A 17,948-nucleotide genomic window follows, 5' to 3' on the forward strand; every position below is an offset into this window, starting at 1 on the left:
ACCCCCACAGTCCAGTGACTCTTCAGTCCAAGTTTGGTGGAGGTAAGTCCTTGCCTCACCTCGCTGGGCTGCATTGCTGGGAACCGTGACTTTTGCAGCTACTCCGGCCCCTGTGCACTTCCGGCGGAAATTCTTTGTGCACAGCCAAGCCTGGGTCCACGGCACTCTAACCTGCATTGCACGACTTTCTAAGTTGGTCTCCGGCGACGTGGGACTCCTTTGTGCGACTTCGGGTGAGCACCATTTCACGCATCCTCGTAGTGCCTATTTCTGGCACTTCTCCAGGTGCTACCTGCTTCAGAGAGGGCTCCTTGTCTTGCTCGACGTCCCCTCTCTCTGCTGGTCCAATTTGCGACCTCCTGGTCCCTCCTGGGCCTCAGCAGCGTCCAAAAACGCTAACCGCACGATTTGCAGCTAGCAAGGCTTGTTGGCGTTCTTTCGGCGGGAAAACACTTCTGCACGACTCTCCACGGCGAGAGGGATCCGTCCACCAAAGGGGAAGTCTCTAGCCCTTTTTCGTTCCTGCAGAAACCTCAGCTTCTTCTGTCCAGTAGAAGCTTCTTTGCACCCGCAGCTGGCATTTCCTGGGCATCTGCCCATCTCCGACTTGCTTGTGACTTTTGGACTTGGTCCCCTTGTTCCACAGGTACTCTAGATTGGAAATCCACAGTTGTTGCATTGCTGGTTTGTGTCTTTCCTGCATTATTCCTCTAACACGACTTCTTGTCCTTAGGGGAACGTTAGTGCACTTTGCACTCACTTTTCAGGGTCTTGGGGAGGGTTATTTTTCTAACTCTCACTATTTTCTAATAGTCCCAGCGACCCTCTACAAGGTCACATAGGTTTGGGGTCCATTTGTGGTTCACATTCCACTTTTGGAGTATATGGTTTGTGTTGCCCCTATCCCTATGTTTCCCCATTGCATCCTATTGTAACTATACATTGTTTGCACTGTTTTCTAAGACTATACTGCATATTTTTGCTATTGTGTATATATATCTTGTGTATATTTCCTATCCTCTCACTGAGGGTACACTCTAAGATACTTTGGCATATTGTCATAAAAATAAAGTACCTTTATTTTTAGTATAACTGTGTATTGTGTTTTCTTATGATATTGTGCATATGACACTAAGTGGTACTGTAGTAGCTTCACACGTCTCCTAGTTCAGCCTAAGCTGCTTTGCTAAGCTACCATTATCTATCAGCCTAAGCTGCTAGACACCCTATACACTAATAAGGGATAACTGGGCCTGGTGCAAGGTGCAAGTACCCCTTGGTACTCACTACAAGCCAGTCCAGCCTCCTACACCAAGCCACCCCAAAGCACACCAAAGGACCTTTCTCCTGCCGCAACTGCAACTTTACCTGCAACAGAACAACGAAGCCTGCAACAACCAACACAAACCACCTGCACTGCATCCTCCTTAACACACGCTCCGCACGAAAGCACGCCATCGACCTCTGGGACCTGCTCGACACCACCGCCCCAGATGTAGCCTTCCTAACCGAAACCTGGTGGAACGACTCCTCGGCCCCAGACATCGCCATCGCCATCCCTGACGGCTACAAGATCACCAGAAGAGATCGCACCAATGGAATCGGCGGAGGAATAGCTATCGGCCACAAATCCATCCTCAAGATCCACACCTACACGGACGACACCCTCAAGACAGCCGAACACCTCCACTTCCAGATCCACACGGACCCAAACACTACCCTCAGAGGAACCCTCATATACCGTCCTCCTGGACCAAGAGCCCCCTTCAGCGACACCATCTCCGACCTCGCAAGCACCCACGCCCTCGCCTCTTCAGACTACATCCTCCTGGGAGACCTCAACTTCCACCTGGAGAACAACAATGACGCCAACACCGCATCACTGACCACCAACCTCTCCAACCTCGGACTCCTTCAACTGGTCAACACACCCACCCACATCGCCAGCCACACCCTTGACCCACTCTTCACTGCAAGCAACCACATCTCATTCAGCCACACCTCCGAACTCCACTGGACCGACCACCACTGCGTCCATTTTTCCTTCAAGAAAAACACCGAACACCACCGCACCCCACTACCGCCTCACCGCCGCAGGGAAAAATCCCCAAAAACCAACTCGCCAGCACCCTCGCCAAAAACCCACCACCTGACCCCACCGACCCGGACTCCGCCGCCATCAACCTCCAACAATGGATCCTCAACTGCGCCAACATCCTAGCACCACTCAAGAGACCCACCGTCAACCAAGAAAAGAAAAAAACAGCCTGGTTCACAGACGAACTGACCACCTCCAAACGCACCTGCCAGAAACTCAAGAAAAAATGGATCCTCGAGCGAACACCTGACAACCTTGCTACCCTCAAGGAAGCCAACCGCGAACACCACCAACTGATCCGACTCGCCAAACGCTCCCACTTCACAGAACGCCTTAACAACAACGCACACGACTGCAAGGAACTCTTCTGCATCGTGAAGGAGCTCTCCAACCCCAACGCCAGCGTCAACGACGTCCCACCATCCAAGGAACTCTGCGACGATCTCTCCACTTTCTTCTACCAGAAAATCGCAGACATCCACGACAGCTTCAACACCGCACCTCCGCCTGACCCCACCCCCAACAACTCCTCCCACGCCGACCGCCTCACCACCTGGACCCACGTAGACGACGCCGAAACCCTAAAGACCATGAACCCCATCCACTCAGGATCTCCCTCAGACCCCTGCCCACATCACGTCTTCAATAAAGCCGACGTCACCATCGCCCCCAAAATCCGCAAAATCATCAACCTTTCCTTCAACACCGCTACCTTCCCGGACAGCTGGAAGCACGCAGAAATCCAACCCCTCCTCAAGAAACCTAAGGCTGACATCAACGATCTCAAAAACTTCGGTCCGATCTCCCTCCTCCCTTTCCCAGCAAAAGTCATTGAGAAAATCGTCAACGCACAGCTCTCTCACTACCTCGAAGACAACTCCATCCTAGACCCTTCCCAATCCGGTTTCAGACGCAACCACAGCACAGAGACTGCACTCCTCGCCGCCACAGATGTCATCAGACAACAAATGGACAATGGCGAAACTTCAGCCCTCATCCTCATGGACCTCTCCGCTGCCTTTGACACGGTCTGCCACCGCACCCTACTAAATCGCCTCCACGAAGCCGGTATCCAAGACAAAGCCCTCAACTGGATCTCTTCGTTTCTCTCCGGCAGAAACCAGAGAGTCCGACTCCCACCCTTCTGCTCCGAAGCCACCAACCTCATCTGCGGCGTCCCCCAAGGCTCCTCGCTAAGCCCAACGCTGTTCAACGTCTACATGGCCCCCCTCGCACAACTGGCCCATCAGCACAACCTCAGCATCCTCTCCTACGCCGACGACACCCAGCTCGTCCTCTCCCTGACCAAAGATCCTCACACCGCCAAAGCCAACCTCCACGAGGGACTGAAATCCATCGCCGAGTGGATGAGCAACAGACGCCTGAAACTAAACTCCGACAAGACGGAAGTCCTCATCCTCGGCCGCTCCCCATCGGCCTGGAACGACTCTTGGTGGCCCACCGCCCTGGGCCCCCCACCCACCCCAGCCAGCCACGCACGAAACCTCGGCGTCATCCTCGACTCAGCTCTCACCATGTCCAAACAGGTCAACGCAGTCTCCTCCTCCGGTTTCAACACCCTCGCATGCTCCGCAGAATCTTCAAGTGGATTCCAACAGGAACCAGAAAGACGGTGACCCAAGCCCTCGTCAGTAGCAGACTCGACTACGGCAACGCACTCTACACAGGCATCCCAACTAAAGACATCCAACGACTCCAACGCATCCAGAACGCATCCGCCTGCCTGATCCTCGATATACCCCGCCGATGTCACATCTCGCACCACCTGAAGGACCTCCACTGGCTCCCCGTGGACAAGAGGATCACCTTTAAACTCCTCACCCACGCACACAAGGCACTACACAACACCGGACCCACCTACCTGAACACCAGACTCAACTTCTACGTTCCCGCACGCCAACTTCGCTCTGCCAACCTCGCCCTCGCCATCCTCCCCCGAATCCAGCGCAAGACCTCTGGCGGCAGATCCTTCTCCTACCTCGCCGCCAAGACCTGGAACTCACTCCCAACCTCGCTACGCCACACCCAGGACCTCCTCACCTTCAGGAGACTCCTCAAGACATGGCTCTTCTAACATTAGCAGCTACCCCCTCCTCCCCCCTAGCGCCTCGAAACCCTGATGGGTACATAGTGCGCTTTATAAATCTAGTGATTGATTGATTGATTGATTTGTCCAAGGCCCTGGATACTACGCCAAGATAATGACTATATGGACTTTAAACAAAGGCATACATTTCAAAAATTATTCTGTCAAATGAATCGTGAAACCCAAACCAGTTTCAAATGTCCTCAGCGGGGGAGCCTAAGATTTCCTGGAGAGGGTCAGGCTGCTACTGAGTGTACTCGTTGCAACAAAGTGCAAAGATTAAAGTATTTTCCAAGGCTGCTTTCAACTGTGAAAGCTGAAGTAATTAATAATAAATCTGTATTGGTTAGCAACTAAGAATTTACATGAATTATGGTAATATAGAAGAAATCAGGGGCCAGATGTAACAAAGGGTTTTGCCCATTCTGTGTCTATGGGAAAATGTGTTCTTACATATGGCCCCAAGTGTTTTGAAAATGTACCCACCTATGTGGCAAGCATAACGTGTACGACATTAATGAAGAAATAATATTAACTTTTAGAATTAATACGCACATACAGAACTAAGGGGGTTATTACAACTTTGGAGGAGATGTTAATCCGTCCCAAATGTGACGGATATACCACCAGCCGTATTACGAGTTTCATAGGATATAATGGACTCGTAATACGGCTGGTGGTATATCCGTCACTTTACCGTCACTTTTGGGACGGATTAACACCTCCTCCAAAGTTGTAATAACCCCCTAAATGTATTAGTGGACCATATTAATGTATTAATGAAATGTATTTGCTTAAATACACTAGGCATAGAATAATTGTGAAATTATGGGCCTAGTCGACAAGACCTCATGTTAACTTTCATGACATAAATAAATGTTCATAAATAATTTTCTGTCTCAGCAGACTTCATATTGTCATTGTTCTGTGTTCACACAGTGCTGACCAAGGTTTTGTAATGTTGTAACGTTAAATTAGTTGATGCCTCAAACTTTCCTGTGAGAACCATGCGCTGTAATGTACTGTACTAGCCATAGACACATTTGTATCTTTGGTGCGTGAGAAGCTGAAGTTCCCAAGACGTGACAATGGCTTCACTGACTGGAGTTATGATTGCAACAAAATGTTACCTGACGAGAACCGGTGACGGGAGCGGGAGAAGAGGAGCCAATCATCGACGTGTGAAAGACTACTGAACTTTATCACAGATTTAAAAAATACTGTTTTTTAGTTCTACTGAAAACACAGGACGTACTGGCCAATTCAGATCTCGGGAAAGTACCTTTGTGGTTTTGACTTATCCCGACTGACCTTACCAGAAGCAGAGCAGTTCTTGATGTCCTTTCTTCGTAACCTGTAGCCTCACTGCTAAATTTTGTTAATGTTAAAGATGATGTTTCCTTAGTATGATGCCCTTTCTAAGCTGATTCAGTTAACCTAGAGCCCAGTCATGGCTGAGCCAGTCCCCTTCACTTTCCCCTGAATATGCTGACTAGACCGATGTCAAACTGATGAAGAAATCACAGCTTGCTGATCCATTCAGGTCAGGTATAACAAAATGCAATTGCCTTTGTTGCAGGTTTTTATTCTTTTTGCTTAGGTACTTTTAGACTTAGCATCGTTGGCGTGGTCTCTCCAAACTTTTTGCCTTCGTTTCCCAGGTTGTTGATGTGTGCTGGACTCTGTTTTTGCTGTTTTTGTTACTCTGGGCACTTTACTACTGCTATCCAGTGCTAAAGTGCAAATGCTCCTATGTAAAATGTATGTGTAAATGGCTTTCCATGATTGGCATATTTGATTTACTAGTAAGTACCTAGTACAGGGCTCTAGAAGTGAACAGGGCCTGTAAATTAACTGCTACTAGTGGGCCTGCAACATTGGTTGTGTCACCCACATTAGTAGCCCCTGTAAACATGGCTCAGACCTGCCACTGCAGTGTCTGTGTATGCAGTTTTTAAACTGCCAATTCGACTTGGCAAGTGTACCCACTTGCCAGGCCTAAACCTTCCCTTTTCTTACATGCAAGGCACCCCTAACGTAGGCCTCGGTAGCCTCGTTGGCAGGGTGCAGTGTATGTTTAAGGTAGGACATATATTAATGTGTTTTATATGTCCTGGCAGTGAAATACTGGCAAATTCGGTTTCCACTGTGCAAGGCCTATCTCTTTCATAGGTTAACATGGGGGCTGCACTTAAATATTATTAAAGTTCAGATTCCCATTGGGAGCAGATAGAAATATGGGGTTTAGGGTCTCTGAACACATCATTTAAAAAAAACATATTTTAGTAAAGTTTGATTTTAGATTGTGTGTTTGAAAATGCCACTTTTAGAAAGTAGGCATTTTCTTGCTTAAACCATTCGGTGGCTCTGCCTGTTTGTGGATTCCCTGTCTGGGTCAGTTTGACAGTTTGGCTGTTTGCACCTCGCCTCTAGACAGTGACACAAAAAGAGCTGGGGTGTAGCCTGCATATCCTGATGAGCCATCTGTGCTGGGAGGGAGGAGAGGAATGGTCACTCACACCTGAAAGGGCTGTTCCTGCCCTCACACAATCCAGTCTCCAACCCCCTAGTGTGTGTCGGGAGCCTTACCTAGGCAAGGCAGGATCTTAAAAACAAGAGAGACTTGTGTCTGTGAAAGGGGACAAAGACTGAACTTTGTTGTGCATTCCTGCTTGAGAAGAATCTCCAAGGGCTTGAATTGAGCTTGCCTCCTGTTGTTGAAGTCTCAGGGCCAATAAAGACTTCCCCTGTCAGCACCTGCACTCTCTGCTGGGACTCCTGCCCTGCCAAGTGGTGCCCTATCCAGTCTCTGGGCCCTTGAGAGGTGAAGCTGGCAGCCAAGAACTGAAAATCCACGCACAGAACACAGTGCAAGGAGATTTACGACGCACCTTCCAGGACGTGGCTGATAAATGACGAGCCGCCAGCTTCACGGCTGAAATTGACACTTCACCTGCATTGCCACTGGGAGATTGACGCAACCCAGCTGGAGAAACAACGCGCAACACCCGCTTATGGAGGCTGATAATGACGCAAACCTCACGCAGCGTGGTGTTCTAACACTGTACGACCAGATTTTCCACGCATCAACCCTGGGCGTCCAAGTCAACCCAACGCTGCACGGATCCAAGGTCCCACATCTGGAAATCAACGCATCGCTCTCTTGCAAGGGAGAAAAACAACGCATCGCCGCTTTGGTCAGCCTGTGTTCTTCATATATGTTTATCATTTGGTTTTAGGATCACTTTACATGATATTAGCATTGTCAATCTAGGGAAATAAACACTCTAACTTTACCAAAAGGTGTGGTTATTCATGGTCACATGGGCCATGGTGTGTAAAGTTTTCTGACTCAAGATTTCTGATAATGATTTGATAAAACAAGTTGTATTGTTGCTGGTTAGGTTATGAATATAATTTGTGTCCATGGTGGAACACTCTTAGCAGAGTTAAAAGGTCCCTCAAACCTCTAACGCGCCCCTTATCCATAAATTATTAAAGACCAAATAAGGGCAGACACGCTCACACAACTTCCAGTCCAGCTCTGGCACATAAAGGATAAAAATACATAGAGGGGTCGTCTGTTCTGCTCGCCTATTCCTCCCATCAAAAAAAGGCAGAACAGTCACAAAAAAAGAACACTTATATATGCACCGTGTCCCTCATTGCCATTGCACTGAAGATATAATCCCTCTAAGTACTAGAAAAAAAACGTGTGACAATATCTTCTTATGAAAAAATACACTCTTAAAATTAAAAGGCTTATTTCAATCACATTAAGAGTCATCAGGTATCAATGAATACACTTTGGGAGCAGGGAGATGTTCAAAACAAACACTTCAAAGACTCAGGGTTGACTGTGCCTGTGTCTGGAGTGTGAAAAGTGTCAATAAATTGACATATGCTCTAGCACACCCATACCAGAATGCTCAGACCCACCAACTAATCCAAGAATGCATTTACTTGGAGGTGGGTGTTGGATAACCCAAAGCACATCATCCCCTATGAAGTTATGTCCATTCTGCACACTTACCAGGGTTGTATTACCTGAAGTGCCCCTGAGGTCCACCAGACGTGTGTACCATCTTTCTGTCCCCCTTGGCATTGTGACACTATAGAGGGGGCTTCAGATACTTGTTTATCTCTTCCCTAATACAGATATACCTTGTGCTGTTTTAAAGGGACATTCCCTAATTTGCATGGGGCATGGCCCCATGCAAATGAGGGAAACACTTTATCTCTGCACCTGCAACATATAATGGATTTGGTGCTGAGGCAAAGAGGCCCTCTGCGCACCACCTCGGTAAGCCAGCTGAGGGAGATCACCGCAAAGGGGGAAAGGGTGTCCACTTGACCACCCAGGCATCCCCTGCAGGTGGGTGCAGTCACTCACTGCATCTGCCTGCCGGAGGCTCTCTATCCCCCTTTTAAGTGCAGGCCAGGAGCTGTATAATGATGGGCTTTCTTGGAGAAGAGAGAACAGAGAGAGCAGAGTACATGTTTTAAGTGCCTGCAGTGCTCAAAGTGAACTAATTAAACCCAATATTCCTATGCACGTTGTGAATGTTTCATCGCTCTTGGTTTGCTGTGTCACTTCCTTACGCCACTGTCTATATATGTTTATCTCCCTCCTCATCAAAGATCAGTGTCTCAGTTTCAGCTTTTGGCACCCCAGGGTCACTGCATAGCTAGCTACATGTGTGAATTTTGTTGTGCATGTTGCTGGTCTGTCCTCAGTTAACGTGAGTACATCTGTGCCTTTGCTGAACCCCTGCTGTGACAGTATTGATCTGACACCTTCTTGACTATTCTTCCCTCAAAGACCTGCCAACTCACATGGTGCCACTGTGTTTCACCCGATTTTGGGTCCCTTCACACGGTCACCGAGTGAGGAGCCAAAGTCACATGGTGGCAGAAAAGACAGCTGGGAGCACTGCTCAGAGCGGCTTTCCAGCTCTTTTTTGGAGGTTGTAAGCAGCAGATGCCCATAAAGCTGTCTGAAAACAACCCAGAACATTGGTGACAGACTCAGAGACCCTTTTGTTTGGGTGGTGAAAGGATGTGAGAGAATTTGCAGAGGGTACGGTGCTTCTCAGGTAGCTGTAGGTAGGAGACCCTGTCCTCTCCAAAGCACTGCCCTCTCCTCACACTGTGAAGTTTTTTTGCAGTTTGCCAGGTCTGCCCTCACCAAAATAAACTCAAAGAATCTCATGCCCTTCCTGGTGCCATAGGCTACCAGACCTGCTCAATAGGAGTCAGTATATGGAATTACAATTTCAGCACCACCAAAAGCCAAATCCCAATGCACTGCAGGCACAGCAGAGGACTTTGAACAGATATCAACACCAGAGAACCCATGTAAGTGCCCTTTCTTCACATAAGTGGTCACAGAAGGTGACATCACTAACTTTGCGCAAATAGTACACTCTTGAAACACCAACAATGTACCTCCAGGCACCAATCCACCATCCGTACAAATAGCAAACTGTGGCTATAAAACGACACTAAGTAACATAAAAATGAGCATGAGAACTTACCAATTTTGTATTTTTATACCACCACCATAGCAAAAAACTCTCTTAGCACTAATACCACCAGTCTTGTGCCAACGTGTAGTCCTATTTCTATAGTCTATAGTCATCTCGTTTTTTTGTTCTGAACATCTGACCACCTTATTAGACTCGAAAGTATTCAGGCAATGTAAATTTAGTAAGGGGAAGACTGGGTCCAGATAGTGCAGATAGGCAACATATTCTTTTTCAAGATAAATACTTGAAAGAGGACTGGTTTTCACAAAAGTGGAGAAAAGCTGAACAAGTTATGTGTTCTGACTTCATTTTGAGATACACTGAGAATATATATACATGTATTCGTATATATATATATATATATATATATATATATATATATAGAGAGAGAGAGAGAGAGAGAGAGAGAGATATCAAGAGAGAGAGAGAGAGGCAGAAAGAAACAAACAGATCAGAGACAGAGACATTTAAGATAATGACCTTAAAGGGCAAAAGTTGCTAAAGAAATGGAAATATCTTTGCAAAACTGAAAGCTAGGTAACAATTGCTGCTATTTTGCAGAAACTGACAAGTGCTTTTGGGGAGTTGACTTCTAAAAGATTGGTGGATAATAAATAAACATTTACAATGGGCTGAGGGCATAAGTCAAACAAGCATTTGCAATGCAACAGGTCTCGCATTTCTCCAAGTTAGAGCTATTAGCCATTGTAAACTCCCAACCGGACTTTTCTTGCCACATTAAACCTATCGGCAAAAGTGCAATTTTCTACGTAACAGGCAAAATTGCAATTAACTATGTAACAGGGTAGATGTCATGCAAAGCGCTCGACTTCTGCCAAGCGAGATCGCGCTGCGAAAAAAGATAAAAAGTAGTCCACAAACCGGACAGAAAACAGCGAACCTCGCATGTTTTCAGTACTTGGTCGCTGCGCTCGAGGAGGGCTAACCACCAGAAAAGGTATGACGTATGTATGCCTTCCACTAATGAAAGTAAGCAGATTTTGAAAGGCAAGCCCACGAACCGATGAAAGACACTGACGTGACATGGGCGGGGCTCCGAGCCCTTTTCTAACTACTAACGCGTGTCGCAAATGAAACGCATGCGCAAGCACATGCGACGCAGGCTCGACCCTAAAAATGGGTTCCATGTGGGTTGGGGCATTGGACCTCCGGCAGTGAGTGCATGTCCGACTTCCCAAGGGGAGCCTGTGCAGGTGCAATTAAGAGCAGCAGGATCTGGGCGGTGGGTTTGGTGAGCAGAAGAGAGCTGAAACTGCAGCTTTTCCTGCCTACAGTCATACCACCCTGAATGTGCCCGATCCCAGAAACTAAGCAGGGTCAGGCCCGATTAGTACTTGGATGGGAGACCGCCTGGAATACCAGGTGCTGTAGGCATTTTGCCTCTCGCAGACACTAGGTGCTACACGTCTTAGCTTAATTACACAGCTTCCTCGCTAATTTTCCACTTTTTATTTCCTGCACTCTTTTTTTTCCTGTCTTAAAAAAAGAAATAAAAAAGAACAGCAATAAACACTAAAATACACACTTTCCAAAGGAAAACGTACAATTATTCTGCACTTTACACTCGGCCCAAGCTGAAGAAAACATTTGCTCCACAACGGGCAAAGGGATCCCTAGCTAAGGCTTTGCTTTCTTGCGGTAAGCATATGCGTGAGGTCTTAAGATCAGATCTCACTTCTTGTGATATTATTTCCTGTCAGGTCATGGGTTGTGATACCACTACCTGTGATTCCAGGTGCGATTTCACACGCCGTGGTGTCATGTGCCGTGATGTCACTTGCATAGTGTCTAACTTGGCCAGTCCCCCCACTTATTTTCTTTAAGACTTGTGCCATGAATAAGCCTTAGCCCCCAAGAAATAGTGCTTGAGCCCACTATTGTCACCCAAATGGAAAAAATCAGCACATCGTGTCGGAAATGTGATAAAAGGACGATGATGTATTCGGTGTGGAAGAATGAAATGAGTTGCAGACACTAGTGTAAAAGCAGAGCATTCCAGAAACAGGGAATAAAAAGAGGAAAGGTGCGTACAATTTGAGTTGTTGTAAAAGCATTCCAAAGCATTTTCCGGCATTTCATGGCACTGTAACAGGTGTCATTAACTTAACGATCCATTTATCGACCATAGAAAGAATGGGTGAGCAGGGCGTGTGCAGAATAAAACCTGTTCAACATAGGAAAACATCCCAGCAGAGAGCACATTACTCACTGTTGCGTCCTAAGCATTAAACTAAAGACCTCTGTCTCTTTCAGTTTCACTTGTATTGTAAGAAGGGGCATTATTTTGCATGTTGTTTGAGAAAGGATTCCATGATGAAAGATCTGATTTTTTCAACAACTCTTAAATACTTTCTGTGGGACCCTGGTTTGACAAAAGTAAAGAAAAGACTGGCCACCCTCTGCCTGTAAGGCAAGACGAATATGTTGCAGATGGCACTTACAGAGTGACAGAGCCTCTCCATTAAGTGAAAAAAGTGCAAGAAGAGGGCTTGCCTTCCCGTTTATTTCTGGATTTGTTAAGGTAATGTAGAAGATATATTTCTCCCAGCCAGAGTGAATGGAGGTGTTGCCACTCAGTGGGATAACGAAGAGAGAACTCCTGCATAGCAGCAACTAATCATCCTTGGGAGGGGAGAATGAACTCTGCTGTTCAGAAGCAGAGTCTCCCCTGGTGACTCCTCCTTGTCATGCCCTAAGGAGGGGTCCAAGGAGGCGCAGCACATGCTGTGTCAGGTCAGGGTTGTCCATTGTAATTGAGTGCGTGAGAAGGGCCGTCTGATAGTCGTGCTAGGTTGGGGAGGGGCTGCTGCAGCCTGTGAAAATGGGAGAATCGGACGTAACCCAGAGCATTTAATAAGCATTTTCAATACAACGGGTCACACGTTTGCTCAAGTTAGAGCTATTACCGTTGTAAACTCCTAACCAGACTTTTCTTGCCACAGAAATGAAAAGAAGAAAAAAAACGCAGCGCGATCACCCTGCAGTTTTTTTCATTTGTGTGGCAAGAAAAGTCCGATTAGGAGTTTACAAAGCTGGGGGTGGGGTGGGGGAATGCAGTGCTCTTGTGTTTGCTCGAGTTACAGCTCCTAGCGCTGTAAATTACTGAGTGGACTTTTCTTGCCACACAGACTGAAAATAAAGAGAGCGAGGGCAAGCTGGCCCTGGAAAAGCCCTCCTCTGATGTTGGTTTATGTTTACAGAGGGAGCTGGTGGGGACGAGGGACTGAACAAGAACCCACACTGTTGAGGTGAAACAAGCAAATGCCAAAAAAAGTCCCTTACAGAAGAGATAAACAGGACGTGGCGTAATTACACAGTACTTTGTGCTGCTCCCAAAGTAAAAAAGGCAGGACAAAGAGGCAGAACTGACCACTAGCAAGCAAGGATTTTTGAAGGACACCACAACTAACAAATCAAAATGCTGGAACTCACTCTATTGTATACTTTAGTATACAGCAGGCCGAACGCTAACGCTCGACCTAAAAAGGCAGGACAAAGAGGCAGAACTGACCACTAACAAGCAAGGATTTCTGAAGGGCACTGCAACTAACAAATCAAAATGCTGGAACTCACTCTATTGTACACTTTAGTATACAGCAGGCCTCTTTAGTATACAGCAGGCCGAACGCTAACGCTCGAACTAAAAAACACAAAACCTTTTTCCAGGGCAATACCCCAATTGTTAATGTAAACTTCTTTTATTATTTAGGGGTTTTATTTTTGTGTAATGGTTCCTGAGCACAGCAGTTCTTAGCAGCTAGAGTGAAAATGAGTAGAAATTCCCATGTGATTTTGAGGTTTTCTAATAAACTTGGTGACCGACTCATTAGAGAAATGGTAGAAATGTATAAGGCAAGAGGGGTAGCAACTGCCACATATGGGGCTGCCCTTTGGGATTATACCTGTAGCAAAGTCATGCAAGTTGAGGAACATAGTTTCTTAAAACGTTTACTCTGCCTACCCGTGCTGTGATTGCCCATCAGGAGTTTGGTGCTTTTGGTCAGACCTTTGCTTTTATGGCTTTCTATATGGGCGAAAGAGGAAACTAGTTTTACCAAATCAATCATTTTAGACTGTCTAACCCTGGATAATGTCTCACATATCCCTTGGCTAGCTTAATTTAATTCCCCTTTTAACACAGAGTTTAAATCGTCAGTATAGATGGATCCCCTCCAGGTGTTATCATTCATCAAGAAGGGTATTAAGCAAACCTTTTTTGCAACAGAAACTGGAATGGTGAATGGGCACTGAAATGATGACACTGACGGTTGCCTTTTATATGTCTCTTTCTTCGGAGAAAGGCTCGAAAAGGTATTTGTCTTACGTTACCAATAAGCAGCATTGTTTTGTTTTGCCAAGACTCACATTTGCTATTGTTTATCATCTAGTGGCTTTTCTTAAAATGAAGTCCCACCCTCCTAATAGTGCCCGTGTGATGGTGTGAGCAAACCAATAACGTTGCACTTTATGGTGTTTTAATTTCTATTTGCTTAATAGGCAATTTTATCTTAAACCCATTTGTGTTGCTCAGAACATTAGATACTAAAAAGTTGCCCTGAAGTTTTTGCTTGCATTGAAGGATCCCTCCGTATGTTTTAATGTTGCGCTCTACATATTGAAGGCCATCAGTGTGAGAAAAACTATTGTGGATTAGTTGTTACTTTCATTTTAGACTTCTGTATCGATCTCATGATTATGATGGCCTATATATTCATTCATTTATTTATTCATTCATTTTTAATGTGCATTTTATGGATCTATTTATTAATGTTTTATGTCTGCTAAACGTTTTGTATCATGTTGTACTATTACATGTCTTATGTACCTTTATGTCTGTTTTGAATTAGCTTAATAAAGTTTTATGAATCGAATCGACTGCTATCAGGAAAATAGGTAAGAACACTTAGCTTGTGACATGCTCACAGTTCTTTTTTTTGAAAGCCTGTGATATTTTTTATGCCTGCCAGCGACTGGATAAATAATTGGACTAATGAGAAGGAAACTTCTGAGAACAAAGATAGAAATTTTACAATTATAGTGATAAAAAATACAAGGTCCCCCAAAAATGTGCTTTGAAAGTTTTACCTTTTCTGTTGGTAAGCTGGACTTTGGCTCCAACACTCAATAAATACTGCACACACGTCAAGCTACAACTCTCAATTGCTCTCATAAGTGGCGTTGATCCATTTAAGGCGATGGCATCTATTTTTGCTCCAGATTTAACTAGAAGCTCAGCGATATCTTGTTGGCCTGCATGGCAAGCGTGATGTAAAGGCGTCCACAGGAAATTGTCAGTTGCATTCACATTAGCACTGTTATAAGGAGAAAAATGAGCACATTAGCATTGTTATAAGGAGAAAAATGAGCACATTAGCATTGTTATAAGGAGAAAAATGAGCACATTAGCATTGTTATAAGGAGAAAAATGAGAAAAGAGATGTGATACACGTGTTCTAAAGCACAAGACCTTCCCTTCTTTATATTTAAAACAATATATTAATGCACTTATGCTATCTGCATTATTAACCATTTCTAGGTTACTCTACCCATATAACGCTTTGTTAATTTCTTTGCCTAGTGAGCTAATACCAAGCATCTGATTGACAGGGCACAAGAGTGTCACGTGCAATAATGGAAAGGGCCGTGTATCCAGAATCTAAGAATATAAACACTTAATTTCAACTTTGATTCATCTATATATACTAATGCAATACGATCTAATACAGTACAACACCCAAAAGATCCAGAACACTTTCAGATTTAAACACTTTGGCCCTCATTATGACCCTGGCGGTCTGAAGACCGCCATGGTCACAGTGGCAGCCTCACCGCCGATGGGCCGGCAGAGAAGACCACCACATTATGAGTGTGGCGGTTGGCCTCTGCCACCAGCCACATACCTAATTATACCGCCAGGGTGGGTGGCAGCCGGGCTGGAGATTAGCATCTCCGACTCGACGGTCCACTGAAGACCGCCGGCTGCATCACAAGTCAGATTTCCACCAGGGTTTCCGCAGCGGTAGCACTGCCACGAAAACCCTGGTGGAAATGCTACAGGTGACAGGAAATTTCTTTCCTGTCACCGGTAGATGACTCCCCCAACCTTCCCTGCAATCCGAAACCCCCCCACCCTCCTTCCATACCAGAACCCCCTTCCTCCCACTCCCTATTAGAACAGCGCCCTAATCCCCACCCCAACCCCACTGCATACATGCACACAAACACATACACACGCACCCTGCATACTCACTCACCATCACTTACATACATACATTCACTCACACGCATCCATACTCGATTCACTCACATGTATCCATACTCGCATTCACACAAACATTCCAACACGCACTCACTTCAACAATCATACATACATTCAAATGCCCATACACACGTGCATTCAAACACGCATTCAAACACCCATACACACATGCATACACACACGCGTACACACTTACATTCACACACGGAGACAACACTCACTCACACACGCACACACAACATCCCCCACCCTACCATCCCCCCCCCATGTCGAACGATCAACTTACCTTGTCTGGCGAGGAGGTCGTCCGGCAGGGAACAGGAACAGGCACTTCAACCTCCGGCAGATCCCCGCCATCAGGACACCGCCAGGCCGTATTAAATGTTGTAATACGGCTGGTGGAGTCCTTTTGGCAGGGTGGGGCCGGTGATGAAACCGCTCATGCGCCTCCGACCGCCAGCACGACTACTGTAGGATTTCCATCCAAATTGTGGCAGAAATCCTTCAGTACTCATAATACGGTGGTGGGAAGACCGCCAGCACTGGCGGACCTCTTGCGTCTGTGGCTTCGGCAGTCTGCTGAAAAGACCGGCAAAGTCATAATGAGGGCCTTAGACACACATGGATTTTCCTACTATCCATTTTGTTGCTACAATCAAGAAAGTATGAAGACTTTTCAGCATCCATTGCTGAATTGGGAGCAAAAATCACAACTGAAAATCAAATATACCAACAATAAATGGTCTGCCAAAGGGAGCAATATTTCTTCACAGCACCAACTCATATATGTGTGTATCAGAAAATGTATACAAACAATCTACACTGTCGCCAGTATATACACACCTACTGTCATGGCTAAATACAGCTTTGCCCCAGCATATATATAGCCATGCAGATAAAACCACACTGATGCCCACATCAATAGCATCATATCCATTCATGTCAGTTTCAAAAATGTCTCAGCAGAAGTGCTATTACCATGGTAGAAATCCATATTCTTCCAGCACATAAAGCAACATGCACACACCAGTAATCCACATTTCCTCAGCATGTAAAGCTGTACATTCAAGTTACTAGTTTCTCTTGCTCTGGTATTAATGTGTTGTAACTGACATTCAGTTAATCCTATCTTCCTTTAGAAGACAAAAGTTTAAAGCCAACAACAGACTGTTTTGGGAAAGATTTGTCAAAGTGTGCTCAACATCAGGTACCTGCTCCAATCACACCCCATCTGACCTGGCCCGAATAGCTTTGGACAAAGAGTATAGGCTACATGGAATCAAGGTAGTGGCTCTCACCAGCATGGGCCCTGCTAATAAGTGTTTCACACCAGGACCAAAACTTACCTGGGTCTATCCTCTTGTCCTTGTTGGTTAGTTCTTAAGCGTTGTGCCTACCAAAGGATCCCAAACATAGAGGAGCAAACAAACATGTGGATGATATTACAAGGCTTCTGTTCTTTTACTAGCAGAGATCGGACTAGAACTAGTCAGAAATCCTTACCAATACCTATGCTCTAAGAAAAGCCTGACAGCTTACACCTCACCGTATCAGGACCACCTCTAATCACAGTAGTGACCACCTCAATGAAACCTTCCATTGTTAGACGAATGAACTAAAAATGCTTCAGGTAATAAAGTTAAGTGTGGCTTGAAAGGATGCAATTGTTCACATTGGATGAGGAGGGCAAGATCACAATTGAGACCTCAAGATATGACTACAGTTGAACAATAGAACATTTTTTAAATGAACAGGAAAAAGGGGGATCATGTTGAGACAAAATGTGATATGGAGGGTTTCAGATAACGTAGAGAAGCACAGACAGCTTTTGTGGTGAAGACACTAGACTTGTTTAGGTTTTACCAACCTGGGTATGCCTTAGTCACCCAGTTATCTGATAATAACATTGGCTTTTAGAAATATACAACCTTGGAG

General features: G+C 45.7%; 1 protein-coding gene and 1 pseudogene across 4 annotated transcripts in view; one reads left to right on the plus strand and one right to left on the minus strand.

Moving 5' to 3' along the window:
• The window catches only part of ANKEF1 (ankyrin repeat and EF-hand domain containing 1), a 280,096-nt gene that overhangs the window by 65,880 nt on the left and 196,268 nt on the right, over nt 1–17,948 (minus strand). For all 4 annotated transcript variants that reach the window (XM_069234128.1, XM_069234126.1, XM_069234127.1 and 1 more), the window contains one exon: nt 14,840–15,066. In XM_069234128.1, coding sequence (XP_069090229.1) covers nt 14,840–15,066 — 227 coding nt within the window. The remainder of the gene's footprint in view (nt 1–14,839; nt 15,067–17,948) is intronic.
• On the plus strand, nt 11,021–11,128 carry LOC138297512 (5S ribosomal RNA; annotated as a pseudogene).

This window comes from Pleurodeles waltl, chromosome 5, assembly GCF_031143425.1.
Source record: "Pleurodeles waltl isolate 20211129_DDA chromosome 5, aPleWal1.hap1.20221129, whole genome shotgun sequence".
NCBI lineage: Eukaryota > Metazoa > Chordata > Amphibia > Caudata > Salamandridae > Pleurodeles > Pleurodeles waltl.